This window comes from Prionailurus viverrinus, chromosome A2 (genome assembly GCF_022837055.1).
Source record: "Prionailurus viverrinus isolate Anna chromosome A2, UM_Priviv_1.0, whole genome shotgun sequence".
NCBI lineage: Eukaryota > Metazoa > Chordata > Mammalia > Carnivora > Felidae > Prionailurus > Prionailurus viverrinus.
In genome coordinates, this window is record NC_062562.1 from 25,752,544 (window position 1) to 25,767,810 (window position 15,267).

Below are 15,267 nucleotides of genomic sequence, written 5' to 3' on the forward strand. Positions count from 1 at the left end.
TAGATTATATATAATACCCAGAAGAGTCTGGGGCAGCCTTAGTGATCAAACTCATTAATATTTCTGCTGCAAAATGTATATACGTCCAGTGGGATAAATCAGATCAATTCAGGTCAGATTGTGCCACCAAATGTGTTCTCAATGACTGTAATTTTGGGGGGCTTTTTACGTTTCAAATACACACCAGGGATTGTGCTCCTGTGTTGTATGTATTATGTGTGATTATTCTCTCTAACATTTTTGGAGCTTTCTGGAGGCCAGATGTAGGTGGATTTATATGTCGAGGTACAGTGCACCCTGGGTGCCCTGGGATGTTGGAAGGCTGAGAGGAGATAGTAGAAGGAGCCTGTGGGAACAGGGCTGTGGCTGCATCCCAGTGATGAGAACAATTTCAGCCATTTCCCAGCTCCTGCACCCCACCCCTCCACCCCCAGCAGACAGCAGGTACCTCAGGCAGGAGGCTGAAGTCTCTGTTCAGAATGGCGTCATAGGAGCTGTGGAAGAATTCCAAGAGGTTGCTTGTCAGGAAATGGAATGCATAGGCTGTGGCCAGCTGAGGAAAGAGTTTCTGCTGCTGTGTCTGGTGGTCCAGGACTTTTGCCTCTGGGTCACTGAGTGGAAGAAAAGAAGAAGGTTTAGAAGATGGCTACATGCCACCTCCCCACTTCCCATATCCCCAGTGCCATAAAGTACTTAAAAACTGATAGCTTTTGTGGGGGGGGGGCACCTGTTGGTTAAACATCTGATTCTTGATTTCAGCTCAGGTCATGGTCTCATGGTTCAAGCCCCACATTGTGGCTGACAGTGCAGAGCCTGCTTGAGGTTTTCTCTCTCCTACTCCCTCCCTGCCTCTCTCCCTCGCTCGCTTTTGCTCTCTCAAATAAATTTTAAAAACCTGATAGTTTTTTATAACTCACTGCAAAACTTGACCTGAACTGACATGAAGTTAGTAATGATCTTAAAATTCTATCTAACATGAATATCCACACAATTCTCTGCAGAAATATTGACATGTTTGCTTATGGATGTTGCCCCTTATGGGGGAAGTTTACAAAATTACAGCATATGCACCATATTATCCTGCTAAAATATGAAAGTTATGAATTCCAACACATTTGGTCCCAAGGATTTCAAGTAAAGGGTTGTGGTCTTGTACCCCTGATGATTTGAAACTTGACCTTTCAAAGTCCAGGTACACATCGTATGTGCTGGGAGGTACATTGAGCCTAATCAGTAACTCTGAGGATGTGAACTTGGGTCTGATGGAATCCTAAGGTAGGGACTGTATTTGCCTTGTCTGTTGCTGTGTCTTCAGTGCCCGAGACTGTATCCAGCATGAAGGGGCCTGGAGTAACTATTTTGTGGATTAAAAGAAAGCATGAATGTGAGGAGCCTCCCATGGCTCTCTGGGAGGAACCCAGGTCAGCAACCCCTCACTTAGACACATACTATTATAACCATACTTGGGACACTTCTGCAACCCAGAAAACTGAAGTTTGGACGGGACGGCGGCAGCACCTTTCCCTGGCACCCCTGTCCTCCAGAGAAGACTCCCTAACCCCAGGAATCTGAAGCCCGGGCCAGCACGGGGACCCTGGGTTTGCCAGAGGAAAGGGTCCTGGGCTATGGGCCTGGCATGCTTTGTTGCTTTTTACTCTTAGCACTGCCCTGAAAGATTGCTCTTGTCACCCTGTGTCGTAGGTGAGGAAGTTGAGGGACAAAGAGGTGGGGTGACTAGCATAAGCTCCCACAGCTGGCAAGTGGCCTAGCTGTGGTCCACCCAGGTCTGCCTGGCATCTGACCTGCAGTCCATTTTGCTTAGACTGCTGGATCCTTCAGTCCATGGCATGAAACATCGCCAGGGTCTTGGGCTGGAAGTTCTCTCATCTTCACATTACAGGTGAAAAAAAACTGAGGCCCAGAGAGGGCAAAGGACTTGCCCAGGGTCACTTGGCAGAGTTGGGACAAGAACTGGCAGGTTGAAGCCCGTCCCTCAGCACCACTAGTTGAATCAGTTATGGCTGTACCTCCCCTGCCATGCTCACTGGGGCACCATATGCTCAGCTCCATGTTGCCACATCCTGGGTGCATGTCCCCATTTGGGACATGGTGGTTGTATATTATTTTCTGTTTACAGCAAAATTATTTGCCGTTTACAGGCAGTCCTGTATTTTCTTTTGCTGAATCTGGCAATTGTGTGTGTTTCCACAGGCATGCATATGCATGGGTACACATACACATGTTAAAAAACAGAGAGTAGTTGGCTATTTGGTCCCATAGGGCAGAGGGAGGATTAGCTTGACACAGTCACATACAACAAAATGGATCCGGACTTGGACATACCACAGGATGCTGACAGTTTCAGCCAGACAGAACTGACTTCAGTCGTATACTGTCTGGTATGACAGTTGGGCTTTTCCAGACACAATCACTCACATCCTGACAGAACAAACTCAGGAGCCACAGTCACCTGCAGTTTGGCAAGTGGCTGACCCAGACACACTCAGCTGGTCATAGCCGGGTAGGACCCAGTTGGACTTGGACAGACAGACTGAGTTAGATCTGATGGTCCCGGCCAAAGACAAATGATCTCACAGAAACCCCATGGGGTCAGACACTGACAGACACAGGATGGGCAGCCGATTAGCCAGGGGTTAGAGGGAGCCAACAGAGACCCTACAGACATGGCCAGATGGGCTAGGTCTGGGCAGGTGTTGCGTGTGTGTTACGGGGGTGATGTGTATTCCTAGCACCCCACTCTGGCAGAGGGGTGGCAGCAGGGGGCAGGTGCTATGGGAATCAGAGCTAGTTCTGTCTGTAGTGGTCAGCCTGTGGGTGCGTCTTGCCTGGGCCGGAGGCAGGACTGCCGGCGGATGACCGAGTAGCGAATGGCGATGACACAGGCCTTCTGCAGAATGGGTGTTACCTCGCCCCAGAGCAGATTCACCCGTGTTATCACCATGGAAAGGTAGTTGATCTGCAATTTTCCGAGCTTGAGGTAGGTGCCATCTGGCAAGACCTGGTGGGCCAAAGGCAGGTGTTGAGTCTGAGCCGACTCCCCAGACTGTCTTATACCCATAACTATGGGCTTCATGCCCTGCAGGCACCACAGTCCTCAAACCGCTCACCTGGGACAGATGGCCGACTACCAGCCAGAGCGTGCTGGTGTGGCCGCGCTGATTGTTAAACACACCCGTGCTTTTTGCGAAACAGCCACTGCCCTAAGTGCCTTGGTTCACAGCTCCTCACCTTGGACACCTAGGACCTCCCCCAAATCCACAGCTTAAAGGTAATGCCTGGCAAGATGGGGACCTCCAGAACTTCCTCTAACACCCGGCCAGTGTCCGGTCTGTGATTGGTTGTGTCTAGGCCTCACTGCAGGTAAATATGCTTTCGCTCTCAGCCCTTCCCTCTTCTCACATTGCTTTGCCACCCTACCCCATTACTGCTCTACCTCCCCATTTACCTGTGGTAACTCTGAGGCTCAGGTAGGCCAAGTGACTTGCCCAATATCACACTGCTTCTAAACTGGGTTTTTACACAGATCTGTGGCATACCAGAGCCTCTCTGAGGTGGGGTCTGCTTCTCTGCCCTATGGGGGAGGACCCAGAGACAGCAGCAATCTGCAGGGGGCCACCATCCCCTCTCCAGACAGCATAAGCTTGCAGCATCTTCAGGACCCCCACCTGTGCAAAGCGACTCAGCATGTTGTCTCTGGGGATCCGCACGTGGTCCAGTCGCAAGAAGCCATGGTCCGTACAGTCAAAGCCCATCTTGGGCCCGATGTCTCCAACAGTGATTCCTAGAAGGAGATGGAGACGGGAACATCTATCAGCCAAGTACTTTGTGTGGGGTACCACACACACGTTCCAGTTCCTCTGAGCCTCACGGCAGCCTGTGACATTGGGGTTTTATACCTGTTTTGCAGGGGATCAGGCTGAGGTCAGATTGGGTGCTGATTCTTGCTTAAGTTCACCCAGCCAGTTAGCATGAGGGCTGTCCAACTGGACTCCTCCCTGCCCAAGGGAGACATGTCCTAGCTTCTCCCATGACCTCTGGGGCCTCAGGACAGGGAGGCCTGTCCTGGCAGGGGTTCTGGGAGTCACATGGGCTTACCTGGCAGTGGGGTGTGGTCCTCGAGGCTCCGGATGGGCACAATAAAGGCGTGCATTCCCTGCCAGGCCCCTGAGCAGATCAGCTGGGCCTGGACCAAGGCGTGGGTGGCTGACCGTCCCACTGAGGGCAGAAACACGAGAGGCCCAGCATGATCTCTGGTGTAGGAGGACTTGGTGTACAGAGCAGGCAGGCTGACTCTCCCCATCAGGAGCCTGGATGTGGGTCCAGTCTGTAATGGGTTAGGAGGACCAGTGTGGTGGCATGGGGCAGGGCGGGGCACTCTATGAGGCCAGGATAGGGTTTGTTTGATCTGCCTTCACAAACGGTGTGGGTCAGAGGAGGATGCACAAGGAGCCTGAAGGGTAAGGGGTATTTTCCAGGGGAGGAGGGCACACAGGGCAGGGAGGGCAAGGCAAAGGGAGCGGTGTGCTCAGAAGCTTGAGGGCTGGCTTGGCTTCATGGGGCCAGGAAGAGGAAGAGATAGCATCAAGGGTAGCAAAGCAATGCTTTTTCGGGATATCCCTTGACTCACCTTGACTCCTCCTTGGAAGTGACTGGAACAGTCCAGAGCACTTTAATGAGATTGTCTGGCTCTAGAATGCACTAGGTTGGAGGGCTTTGTGGACAGCCATTCGGTGGCTGGAGGTTCAGGGGTTCTAAATGTCAGGTTTGTGGAGCAACCACCCCAGAGTACACAGGCATGGGGTCGGGAGGCTCAAGGAGGCTGCTGGAGATCTTAAGGCGTTTTCTTGGGAATCTGGGAGATAGGGTCTATATGTCAGAGCTGCAGGAGTGTGCATGTCAGGATCTGTGGTGAGAAAACTGGTCCCTTACCACAGGGAGAGGAGTGCTCTGCTGCCCTCTCCCCATCCCAGCTGATGGGCGCCTTTGTGGCCTCAAAAAGTCACTGATCCCAGAGAGGGGGAACTTCCCCAAAGAGCCAAACAAATCCAGCAGTGTTTTGCAAAAGGCACTGTGGGATGAGCAAGCTTTTTGTTTTTTCTGTCCTCAAAAGTCTATAAATGAATCTATCATCCACCTAATAATAATGAATACAGATAATTGCCATTTCTCAATATCCAGGTGGTGCTGGACCCTGTGCTGGTGCTTTCCAGTTCTTGCAGGGCAGGTATTACCGATGAGCTCCATTTTCCAGGTCAGGAAACTGAAGCTCAGAGAGGAGAGTGATGTGCTCAAGGTCACTGGCCTGGAGGGGGCAGAATTGGGATTTCAACCTAGCCTGATTGCAAATGTGGTTTCTTTTTTTCTGTGGCTCTGACATCAGACATCTGACATCCATTCCCTCCCTCTCCTCTCTCATTGTGCTCTCCTGTAGCTCCCTTATTTCTCGGAATTCTGTCTCAATATTTCTCCCTCTCTGCTGATCTCTCGCCTGTCTCTTTGTGCTTAGTTGTATTCCTCGTATTCATTGTGTTTTCTTCCCCATGTAAGTGTTCATCAAATGGGTCTGGAAGTGCCACAGGTGTGCCCTGGGAGGTGTGTTGTCACATCTGGGGAAGAGGGCTTTGGTGGTGCCCCCTCTCAGGAAATCAGAGCTTCAGGGAAGCAAGGTGTGGTCGCCACCTGGTGGCCACCGGGGGCAGTGTGGTGCCAGTGACCCGACTCTGAGCCTTCCTTCCTCGGTGTCTGGAGCAGCGGCAGGGAGCGATGTTTTTCTCTCTAACTGTGTGATCCAATGGAAGCCTAATCATTAACCTGGGAGATGAGAGGACCTGGGGTTGTGGAGAGTGCCTGGGACTAGGCTGTGGTTCTGTGATGTGTGTGTGTGTGTGTGCGCGCGCATGCGTGGCGTCTGTGTGGGGGCAGCATGCTTGTGAGAGAGGCCTTGGCCCTCATTCCCCACAGTTGAGTTGGTTTCCTCAGCTACTTCAAAGTTCCCTTGGAGGCCTCTCAGCTGCTCGCTGATGAAATTATTCACATCCCACCTGTTTAAAGTGAGACCCCGAAGTTCAAGAAAGTGAATTGATTTGCTCAAGGTCACCAGCCTAGACCAGGGCATCAACCCAAGGTGCACTGGAATCAGAGCCAGTACTATTCTGCTGTCCAACTTTGTTCTCACTGGGGACGGATGGGCCTGGGGGGGTGGTGATGGATACTCACGGTCCCCAGGCCACCATTTGGTGGCAGTCGTCGTGGGGCTGTGTACCACAAACTCCTGGGTGGCTGCATCATAGGTGGCTTCAGTCTCCAGGCCCTGAAGATATGTCCCTTGGAATTAAGGAGGGGAGTTAGACATGGGGCCAGGGTAGGCATCTCACCTGGGGAGGAGTGTCCTGGTGGGCCTGGAGCTGCCAGGCACCCGCCTAGTCTGGAGTGGGGGGAGCTCCCCCCTGTACCCTCAGGCATCTCTCCTCTTTCACCCGTGGGCTGTGAGGGGGACACATGGCCAGCCCATGACAAGGGATGGTCGCTGACATTTCCAGAAGGAATGACTTGCCCATTGCTAGCTCATACGACCTGTTTGTGTAAATTAGAAAAAGGTACCCCCTCCTTCAAGACCCTTGCCTGCCACCCGCTGGAATGTTTTCACATGAAATCTGTACAATATCTGACCACTGAGATGTGAATGGGCTCTCCGGAACCTTGCACAACCTGCACACGGCGTCAGGAGCCCTGGCTCACCGTGTCCCAGTTCTGTCTGGGCGTATGTTGTGATGATCTGGAAATTATCGCAGAGTGGGGCCCATTTGGCAATCTGCTCCTCTGAGCCCAGGCTCCTGAGGGCTTTCAGGAAAAGGCTGTGTATAGTTAAGGCCACTTCTCCAGAAACGGCTCTGTTGGGGAGAGATGCAGTGGTTGAGTAGTGCCTTGGAGACAGGGACCCGGTACCATCAGCCTGGCAGCATGCAGGAGGGAAGGAGCACCTGCCTCCTGCTTTCCCGACAGCCACTGCCTTTAAAGTAGGGGAAAATCACTCATGGGGTTAAGGGTTTCCAGGTGATCCCAGGTAAATTCCTCTCTGGTGGGGCTACCCTGGGAGTGAGTACCTGTAAGCGTAAAATAATTCAGGACTGTTTTCCGACCAGCCCAGGCACTTTGCTATTGTCTGGATGTGGAATTTCCTCTGAATGGCGGCCTCGTAACATTCATTCTGGGTCATGAAATAATTATCCTTCAGGCTGCATTTTGGATCACTGTGGATGATGCTCTCTTCCAAAAAACAAAGAACAGAAGGCTTAGAGATCTGGGTGAGGTTCCTGGCACCTTCAGATCTTCCCACCCGCTTGCCTCATGGACGTGGAAAGGAAGCCAGACATTACCATCATTTTACAGACACAATGACCAAGCACCCGAGGAGGGAAAGTGACTTGCCCAAGATTACAAAGCTATGCAGTGGCAGAATAAGGACCAGCACCCAGGTCTTCTGCTGCCTAGGACTCTTCTATCCTTCAGGTGGGCTCAGGGAATACGAACAGGTTTAAGATGTCTTTAGAGCCCAAAGGAATGAATCTCTAACGGTGGGATTTTGAGATCAAATTTGTTATTTGAAGTTGGGACTGCTAGCGAAGGGCTCTTCTTCCAAGAAAAGCATCCCAGCCTCTTCTTACCAACTTTCCTCCGGAGTGCGGTGTTCTCGGCTCCGCCATCAAGGATGTTGGTGAGCCGTTCCACGTTGAAAGAGCGTATGTTCCTCTCACACTCTATGTCGGGGTGCACTTGCCTGCTCCAGGTATCCCCCAGGGACACTCGGTGCACTGGGCTGCCCATCCTAGCTGGGATCTGCTTGGTGCCTGAGGAGAGATACTTCTGGCCTCGCTGCTCTGAGCCTTGGTGGTTGTGGAGGCAGTGGGGGGTGGGGGGGTTGCTAAGAATGTGTGCAGGGTTTGCTGCAAAGAATACAGGTTCAGCCTGGCTGTGGGATGCACAGGGGTCCCAGGGGGAACACAGGAAGTGTCCAGAGCTTAGTGTCCGTCAGGGGCTGCTTAGCATAGGAAACTAACCCCCCTTAAGTATTTGAGTGCCACTGTACCCTACCGTGCTGCCTGTGAGCACTTGGCTGGAATTGCATGCAATAATTGCTCAGTAAATGGTAGTTCAGTACCTGTTTGTCGAGATTTGGGCAAGATCCGATCACAGAGCTCATGCTCTGTCCACTGCAATGTGTGTTCACAAGAATTGCCTGGGGGAATTCTCACAAAAAGTCAGTTAACTTCACACACGTAAAAAATATTTTGGTGAGCTTGAGCGTGTGGCCTCTAGCCACAGAGCGGGAGGTGGCCAAGAGTTGGACAGGGTCTGACCACAGAGCACATGCTCTGTCCATGCTATGGCCCTGCCAAGGGGACTCACTGTAGGGAGGGACCTGTGGTCGTATAAGTCTTGGGCTCATTTGGCCCATTTCTGTGAGCTGTGAGGGGAGGAAGCTTGCCTCTGACCTGGGAAGTGTTCCCCCTGGGACCCCTGTGCGTCCCCCACAGCCAGGCTGAACCTGTATTCTTTGCAGCAAACCCTCAGACTCTCAGAAGCTCCTCTCACCCCACTGTAAGACAACCGCCGGATATGGTCCATTCTGCTTCTTAGGTATCTCAAATCCATCTGTTCCATCCCTATGTCTATCCCCCAGGCCGCCATCACCTCTCACCTGGCCTCAGTGTCTTGACTGTCTGTTCTCCTGGCTGCCAGGCTGAGCTCTTAAACTGTAGTCGTGTTGTTTCCCTCCGCTGCTTGGAATTTGCCCCTTGTGTCCACTGCTTGTAGAAGAGAGTCCATGCTCTCTGCACTGCCCTTTGTCCTGTTTCAGCTTACCTCCACACCTAGGTGGGGACTACCCCTCTCCTCCTGCCCTGTGCCTCTGCTATTTCCCCCAGTGTTTTTTTTTTTTAAAGGACTGTTTTGTTTTTTAAATAATTTTTAATGTTTATTTAGTTTTGAGAGAGAGACAGAGTGTGAACAGGGGAGGGCAGAGAGAGAGGGAGATAAAGAATCTGAATCAGGCTCCAGGCTCTGAGCTGTGAGCACAGAGCCCAATGGGGGCCTCAAACTCACAAACTGAACCCTGAGATCATGACCTGAGCCAAAGTTGGTGGCTTAACGGACTGAGCCACCCAGGCATCCTCCCCCTGGTGTTCCTGGTGAGACCCAGCCTCTAAGGACCCTTCCTCTAAGAAGCCTTCCTGGTGACAGCAGCACCCCTGGAAGAACTGAGTGCCCCTTTGCTGTCCCCTGGGGGCTATTAGAGTAGACAATATGGCTTATTTACTCGAATGTCGCCCTTCCAAGGCAGGGAGTGCCTGGGTGACCACTTCTGCTTTTCCTTGGATCCCATGAGCTTAGCTCTCATGTGGCTTGCTGTAACTCTTTCCTGCAGGCAGCCACTATTTTGATTCCCTTTCTTCTTCACCACAACCGTACAGATAAGGTATTGTTTTTACCATTTTACAGAGAGGTCAGGAAGGGAAGGAAGGAGACCCTGTAAGGTCACGCAGCACATATGGCAAATGGGATTCATATGCAGGCTTCCAAATCAAAACTCCTGAGTAGATGGCAGGGCCATGGGGGGTCTGACAGGGGACCTGGAGGGTTCAAGGAGCCCCTATCATCTGCCCCCACTGAACCCCTGCAAGGTTGCCTCAATGGTCTCCTGTCTTCCTGCTCTACACCCTAACTTCTGCTGTCTCTTCGCTGTGCTTGAACACCCCAGGCCTCCCCAAACCAAGCCTCTGCCAGGCTGTATCCTCTGCCTGAAACACTCTTCTTCTGGAACACTCTTTCCACAAATGTCCTCTTGGCTCTCTCATTACATCCTTCAAGTCTTTGCTCAATATCACCTTCTCAGTGGGGCCCACCTGACTGCCCTCTTTAAAATCCCACGCCTCCTCTCCCTGCTCTACTTTTTCTTCTAACATACAAGGTAATTTACTCACTTATGTTCTTGTTTATTGCTGCCTTCCCTATTACAGGGTCAAGTCCAAGGGGGCAGGGGCCGTTGTCACATTACCCTAGCATCCTAGGGCCTGGCCTACAGGCAGGGTCTAGGAAATAGGGGTAGAAATGAAATGAAAGCAGTGCTCAGAGTCATTAGGAGTGCGGGAAGGGTCATTACTCAGGTGGGACAGTCCTTAGTCCCTAGTACTCAGGCTCCCAGTCCCTCCCCTGTCTCTCGGCCCAGCTCACCTGTGTCCTGTGTCTGTCCTGCAGGCTTGACCTGGCCTCTCTAGTGAAATGCCTGGGTTTCCTATGGGTGGCCCAGCCCCTTTCTCCTCCCCTAGGATGAGCTGGAACAGGAAACACTAAAGGCAACACTTGGCAGGCTGTCCGCTCTCAGTTGTCCCTGGTTCACTGTTCTAGGCTCAAGTTTTTCCCCTGCCCCTCTGTCTTCAAGTGGGTGTGACCATGCTGTGCCAGAGCCAGAGCTGCCCAGGAGGATTTGTCCATGGAGCATCAGCCGCTGAGCCTCATCTTCCTCTTCCTCTCTCCACCTGCCTGGCTCTATGTCTCAGAGCCAGTTCCCAGGAACATGCAGAGACTTGCATTCTGTGCAAGGAAACACCACCGCCCTCCCCTGGAGTCCAGAGGCCTGGGTTCAAATCCTGAAGATGTAACTCTGAGTTACTTCACCTCTCTGAGCTTCCCTTCCCTCGTCTATAATTCACGGGGTATAAAGGAAAGCTCTTGGTAAACTGTGAAGCACCAGGATTTGTAACTTGAGACTATTACTGTTTTCTTGGTTCCCCAGGAGAGAATTTCTTAATTTCCAGGAGTGATGTTGAATGGTGGAACTTCTGATTCGCTGGCAGTCTGCTGGTGAGATATTCCATGGGCAGGCGTGTGAGCGCTTGGGTTGTACCAGAAGCATTGAGTTGATTTATTACCTATACATCTTTTTAAGTGCCCACAGTGATCTCAGCACTGGAGCATGGCAGGAAGCAAAAACAAAACAAAACAAACCTGTACCCGTCTCCTGACCTTGTGGAAACTTGGGACTAGGGGGCTGTTGGGGAGACAGTAATCACAGTAGGAATGAGCAGGAAAACCTACATGGGACGCACACAGTCACTTCTAATGAGTTTATAACTTTTTTTAACTTAAAGCTTTATCGCCCTCTCCTCCTGCTCCCCAGGCCTCTCCAGCACTACCTGTCTGGCTCCTCTTTATCTTTTCATCTCACCACACTGTTTTAAGACGTCACCCTGGTCTGGATTAGAAGTTCCTGGACCTGCTTTCTTAGCTCCAAGTTTTGGGTCTTTGTGATGTATGTATATATTCGGTCTTTGTCCCCAGTTCCTGGCACAGAGCCCCCAAACCCTTGCAGTCTCCTGAGTGATAAGGACTATCTTTTGTGTCTATGGATGGGGGCCCATAGGTAGCTTCAGGGTGGGGCTTGGTTGCTGGAAAGAACAAATCTTAAAATTACAGCACTGGAATTTTTAGTCCTCCCCAGCACACCCTCCCCACCCAAACTCCAGGGAGGGGAGAGAGGATGCAGATTGAGCTAATCGCCAGCGGCCAATGACCCAATCGATTATGTCTGTGTAATGAAACCTTGGTAAAAACCCCTAAGCAACATGGTTTGGGGAGAGTTGGTGGACACGGAGGTGTTGCGAGGTGGCCCAGAAAGCTCTGTGCTGCCTCCCTTCCAAGACCTCGTCCTCTGCATCCCTTCCAATAGGCTGTTCCCAAGTTGCATCCTTTATAACCAACCAATAACCGTAAGTAAAGTGCTTCCCTGAGTTCTGTCATTCTAGCAAATTACTGAACCCGGGGTGGGGGGTTGTGGGAACCCCTGAATTTATAGCCAGCAGGTCAAATGTACAGGTGGCCCCTGGGATTTGCACTTGTTGTCTGACATGGGAGCAGTCTTGTGGGACTGATCCTTAAACCTGTGGGGCCTACACTAACCCCAGGAGTTGGTGTCAGAATTGAACTGAATTGTCGAACACACAATTGTGTTGGAGGATTGGTTGTTGGTGTGGAAAAGCCACACGTTGGTGTTAGAAAAAGACACCACACCCTTGGTACACCCACTACAGTGGTGGGTATTTTGTCTTTAGCTATTGGTTTTTGTGTAAATCACTAATGAAAGCAAGCACTATGTTGTTCTTGGTCACCAATACAGTCCCAGCCCCAGGGACCCAGACCAGGTCTAGCCCAGGGTAGGTGCTCAACAAATATTTGGTAGATGAATGAATGAACAAAAGTTGACAGAAGCCATCCAGATTCTCTACCCCAAAGGCACAGCCAAACTTAGTGAAGGACTTTGGAGCTTTGACGTTTTTGGTTTTTTTAAAGGTGGAAATTGGTGTGTGTGTGTGTGTGTGTGTGTGTGTGTGTGTCCACCCTATTTGTACACAATTGTACACTTTGACCTGAGATCCAGCCCTGCAATCTCAAAGCTGGGGATTCTTCTGGGACTACTTGTACAAAAATCTGTGTACCCAGCTGGGTTTCCAAGGTGATCGTGGTCTTTCTGCAGCCTTTCCTGATCTTTCCTGATGGACATTTATCCTATGTCCTTCAGGAGCATAGTTGTTAATATCCAAGGAGCTCCCCACAGGTGGTCCTTATGTGAAAGGGTAGCTCTGCAAGGTGAATGATTTTTCTCTTTCCCTACGTTTCTGCCCTAAAATTTGGCTTCTCTTATGCTTAGCATTAATATTAGTATTCATTAGTATTCATACACCTCTGACCATCATTCCCTAAACGAATATTTTTGGAGCATGGGGCACTGCTTGTGGTGGGACCCAGAGTGGAGCCAGATCTCTGTGAGTGGGGTGGGATGTTTACCGGTTCCCTCACTTCCACTGCATAGACAGCCCTGGAAAGTGGGATGACTCTTTTCATTTTGCAGAAGTGGAGACAAGCCCAAAGAGGTGTTGTCATTTGACCAGGTTTGCACAGTAAGTAGGATGCAGAACTGGAATTTGGACCAGCTTTGCTGGCTCTTTATATTTGCACAAGGTTGGGAAAGAAGTCAAGAGACCCACGTACCTGTTCTAGCAGGACTTCTGAGGTGTAGTGATTCTGGACAGGTGCCCTCTTCTTCTGGATGTTGGCTTCCCCCCTTGTGGTGTGCGGTATCTTCTCTTTGAGGGGTCTCATCCCTCCCCACCATGTACTCGAGGTAGTGTCAAGCTTGTGTCTTGAGGAAGAGACAGACCCCAAGCTTTGAGATGTTACTCAGCAGATCCTGCTGGGACTAGGAGGCCTGGACGCTGGATTCCCTGTTGCTGTTAGCAGTGGCTGTACACAAGGTAGTGGCTCCAGGGAAGGTGGCCTTGACCCTACTATTTGGAGGTGAAAGTTCTGGGTCCCAAACTGGCCTCTGCCAAGAACTTGTGCTGGCTCTTTTTTTTTTTTTAATGTTGATTTATTTATTTTTGAGAGTGGGGAGGGGCAGAAGGAGGGAGAGAGAGAATCTCAAGCAGGCTCTGTGCTGACACAAACAGTAAGATCATGACCCGAAATCAAGAGGTGGATGCTTAACTGACTTAAGCCACCCAGGTGCCCCTGGGCTGCCTCTTATGATGGGCAGTTACTTATTTTTTCTTGGCCATAGTTTCCACATCTTGATTGTTTTGAGATTAAACTCAATGTTCTTTTAATATTTGATAAATTCCATGTTTAAAAAGTTTCTTCATCAATCTTGGAGCTGACCCTGCTCTAAATGTTTTGGATGTGATTATTTTATTTTATTTTTTAAAGTTTTAAAATTTATTTTGACAGAGAGAGAGAGAGAGAGCACGCGCACAGCAAGCTGGAGAGGGGCAGCAAGAGAGAGAGAGAGAGAGAGAGAGAGAGAGAGAGAGAGAATCCCAAGCAGGCTCTGTGCTGTCAGCATAGATGGGCCCAACTTGGGGCTTGAAGCAGTGCTCTAGGGAGGACTTGAACTCACAAACTGTGAGATCATAACCTGAGCTGAAATCAAGAGTCTGACACTTAATTGACTAAGCCACCCAGGTGCCCCATGATGTCATTATTTTAATTTGTTGCACCAAACTATTCAATTCTCTAGCTAAATTTTTTTTTATTTTGAAAAATTTCAAACCCATATAAAACAATATAACGAATCCATATGTACTTAACACCCAGCTTTAACAATTATCATCTCATCTTTCCCTATTCTTTGTGTTTTAACTTTTATTTTGAAATAACTTTAAGCATGCCTGGGTGGCTCAATTGGTTAAGCATCCAACACTTGATATCAGCTCAGGTCATGATCTCATGGTTGGTGAGTTTAAGCCCTGCATCAGGCTCTGTGCTGAAAGTGTGGAGTCTGCTTGGGATTCTGTCTTTTCCCTCTCAAAATAAATAAACTTACTTTTTTTTTTTAAAAAAGAAATAACTTTAGGGGCGCCTGGGTGGCGCAGTTGGTTGAGCGTCCGACTTCAGCCAGGTCACGATCTCGCGGTCCGTGAGTTCGAGCCCCGCGTCAGGCTCTGGGCTGATGGCTCAGAGCCTGGAGCCTGTTTCCGATTCTGTGTCTCCCTCTCTCTCTGCCCCACCCCCGTTCATGCTCTGTCTCTCTCTGTCCCAAAAATAAATAAACGTTGAAAAAGAAATAACTTTAGACTTTCAGAAAGTTGCAAAAAAAATAGTAGTTTCCATATAACTTCCCTCAGCCTCCTCCAGTGTTAAATCTTACATAACCATAGTGTAGTTATTGAACCCAATAAATTAACACTGATCCAATACTATTAACTAATCTTCAAAAGTTATTTGAGTGTATTGGAGGGTCCCCAAGATCAATCTCAGGTTCAGTGCTTTGCAAGAAGGACTCTCAGAACTCAGGAAAACTTTTATACTCGTGGTTATGGCTTAGTACAGCAAAATGATACAGATTAAAATCAGCAAAGGAAAAAAAATATGTAAGGTAGAGTCCAGGAGGGACCAGACATGAGGTCCCAGTTATCCTCTCCCAGTGGTGTTGTAGGGACAGTATTTAATTCTCCCTCCATGAGAGCACACATGAAATGCTGATAACCAGGGAAGCTCATCCCAGACTCAGTGTCCATGGTTATGGGAATTGGTCACAGAGGAATGGAATGCTGGTTACTCAGTCACTTAGTTGCTTAGTACCTCAGTTACTCAGCCCCTAGCCCTCCAGAGGTCAGACTGACATAGCGTGGCCCCCATAAGTCACATTGTTAGTGTAAACTGCCTGGCAAGGCCCAAGGCCCTGGGTAGACAGAG

At 50.1% G+C, this 15,267-nt stretch overlaps 1 protein-coding gene and 1 long non-coding RNA gene across 2 annotated transcripts in view; one reads left to right on the plus strand and one right to left on the minus strand.

Annotated features, from left to right (window-relative positions):
* Positions 1-10,279, minus strand: part of ACOX2 (acyl-CoA oxidase 2) — a 29,783-nt gene extending 19,504 nt beyond the window's left edge. Inside the window, exons 1-9 of the mRNA XM_047845122.1 lie at positions 10,252-10,279; positions 7,686-7,868; positions 7,125-7,287; positions 6,760-6,911; positions 6,238-6,345; positions 4,117-4,236; positions 3,687-3,802; positions 2,847-3,019; positions 449-611 (exon numbers count right to left, since the gene is read on the minus strand). Coding sequence (XP_047701078.1) covers positions 449-611; positions 2,847-3,019; positions 3,687-3,802; positions 4,117-4,236; positions 6,238-6,345; positions 6,760-6,911; positions 7,125-7,287; positions 7,686-7,845 — 1,155 coding nt within the window. The 5' untranslated portion in view covers positions 7,846-7,868; positions 10,252-10,279. The remainder of the gene's footprint in view (positions 1-448; positions 612-2,846; positions 3,020-3,686; positions 3,803-4,116; positions 4,237-6,237; positions 6,346-6,759; positions 6,912-7,124; positions 7,288-7,685; positions 7,869-10,251) is intronic.
* The window catches only part of LOC125158322 (uncharacterized), a 112,902-nt gene that overhangs the window by 18,286 nt on the left and 79,349 nt on the right, over positions 1-15,267 (plus strand). The window lies entirely within an intron of this gene.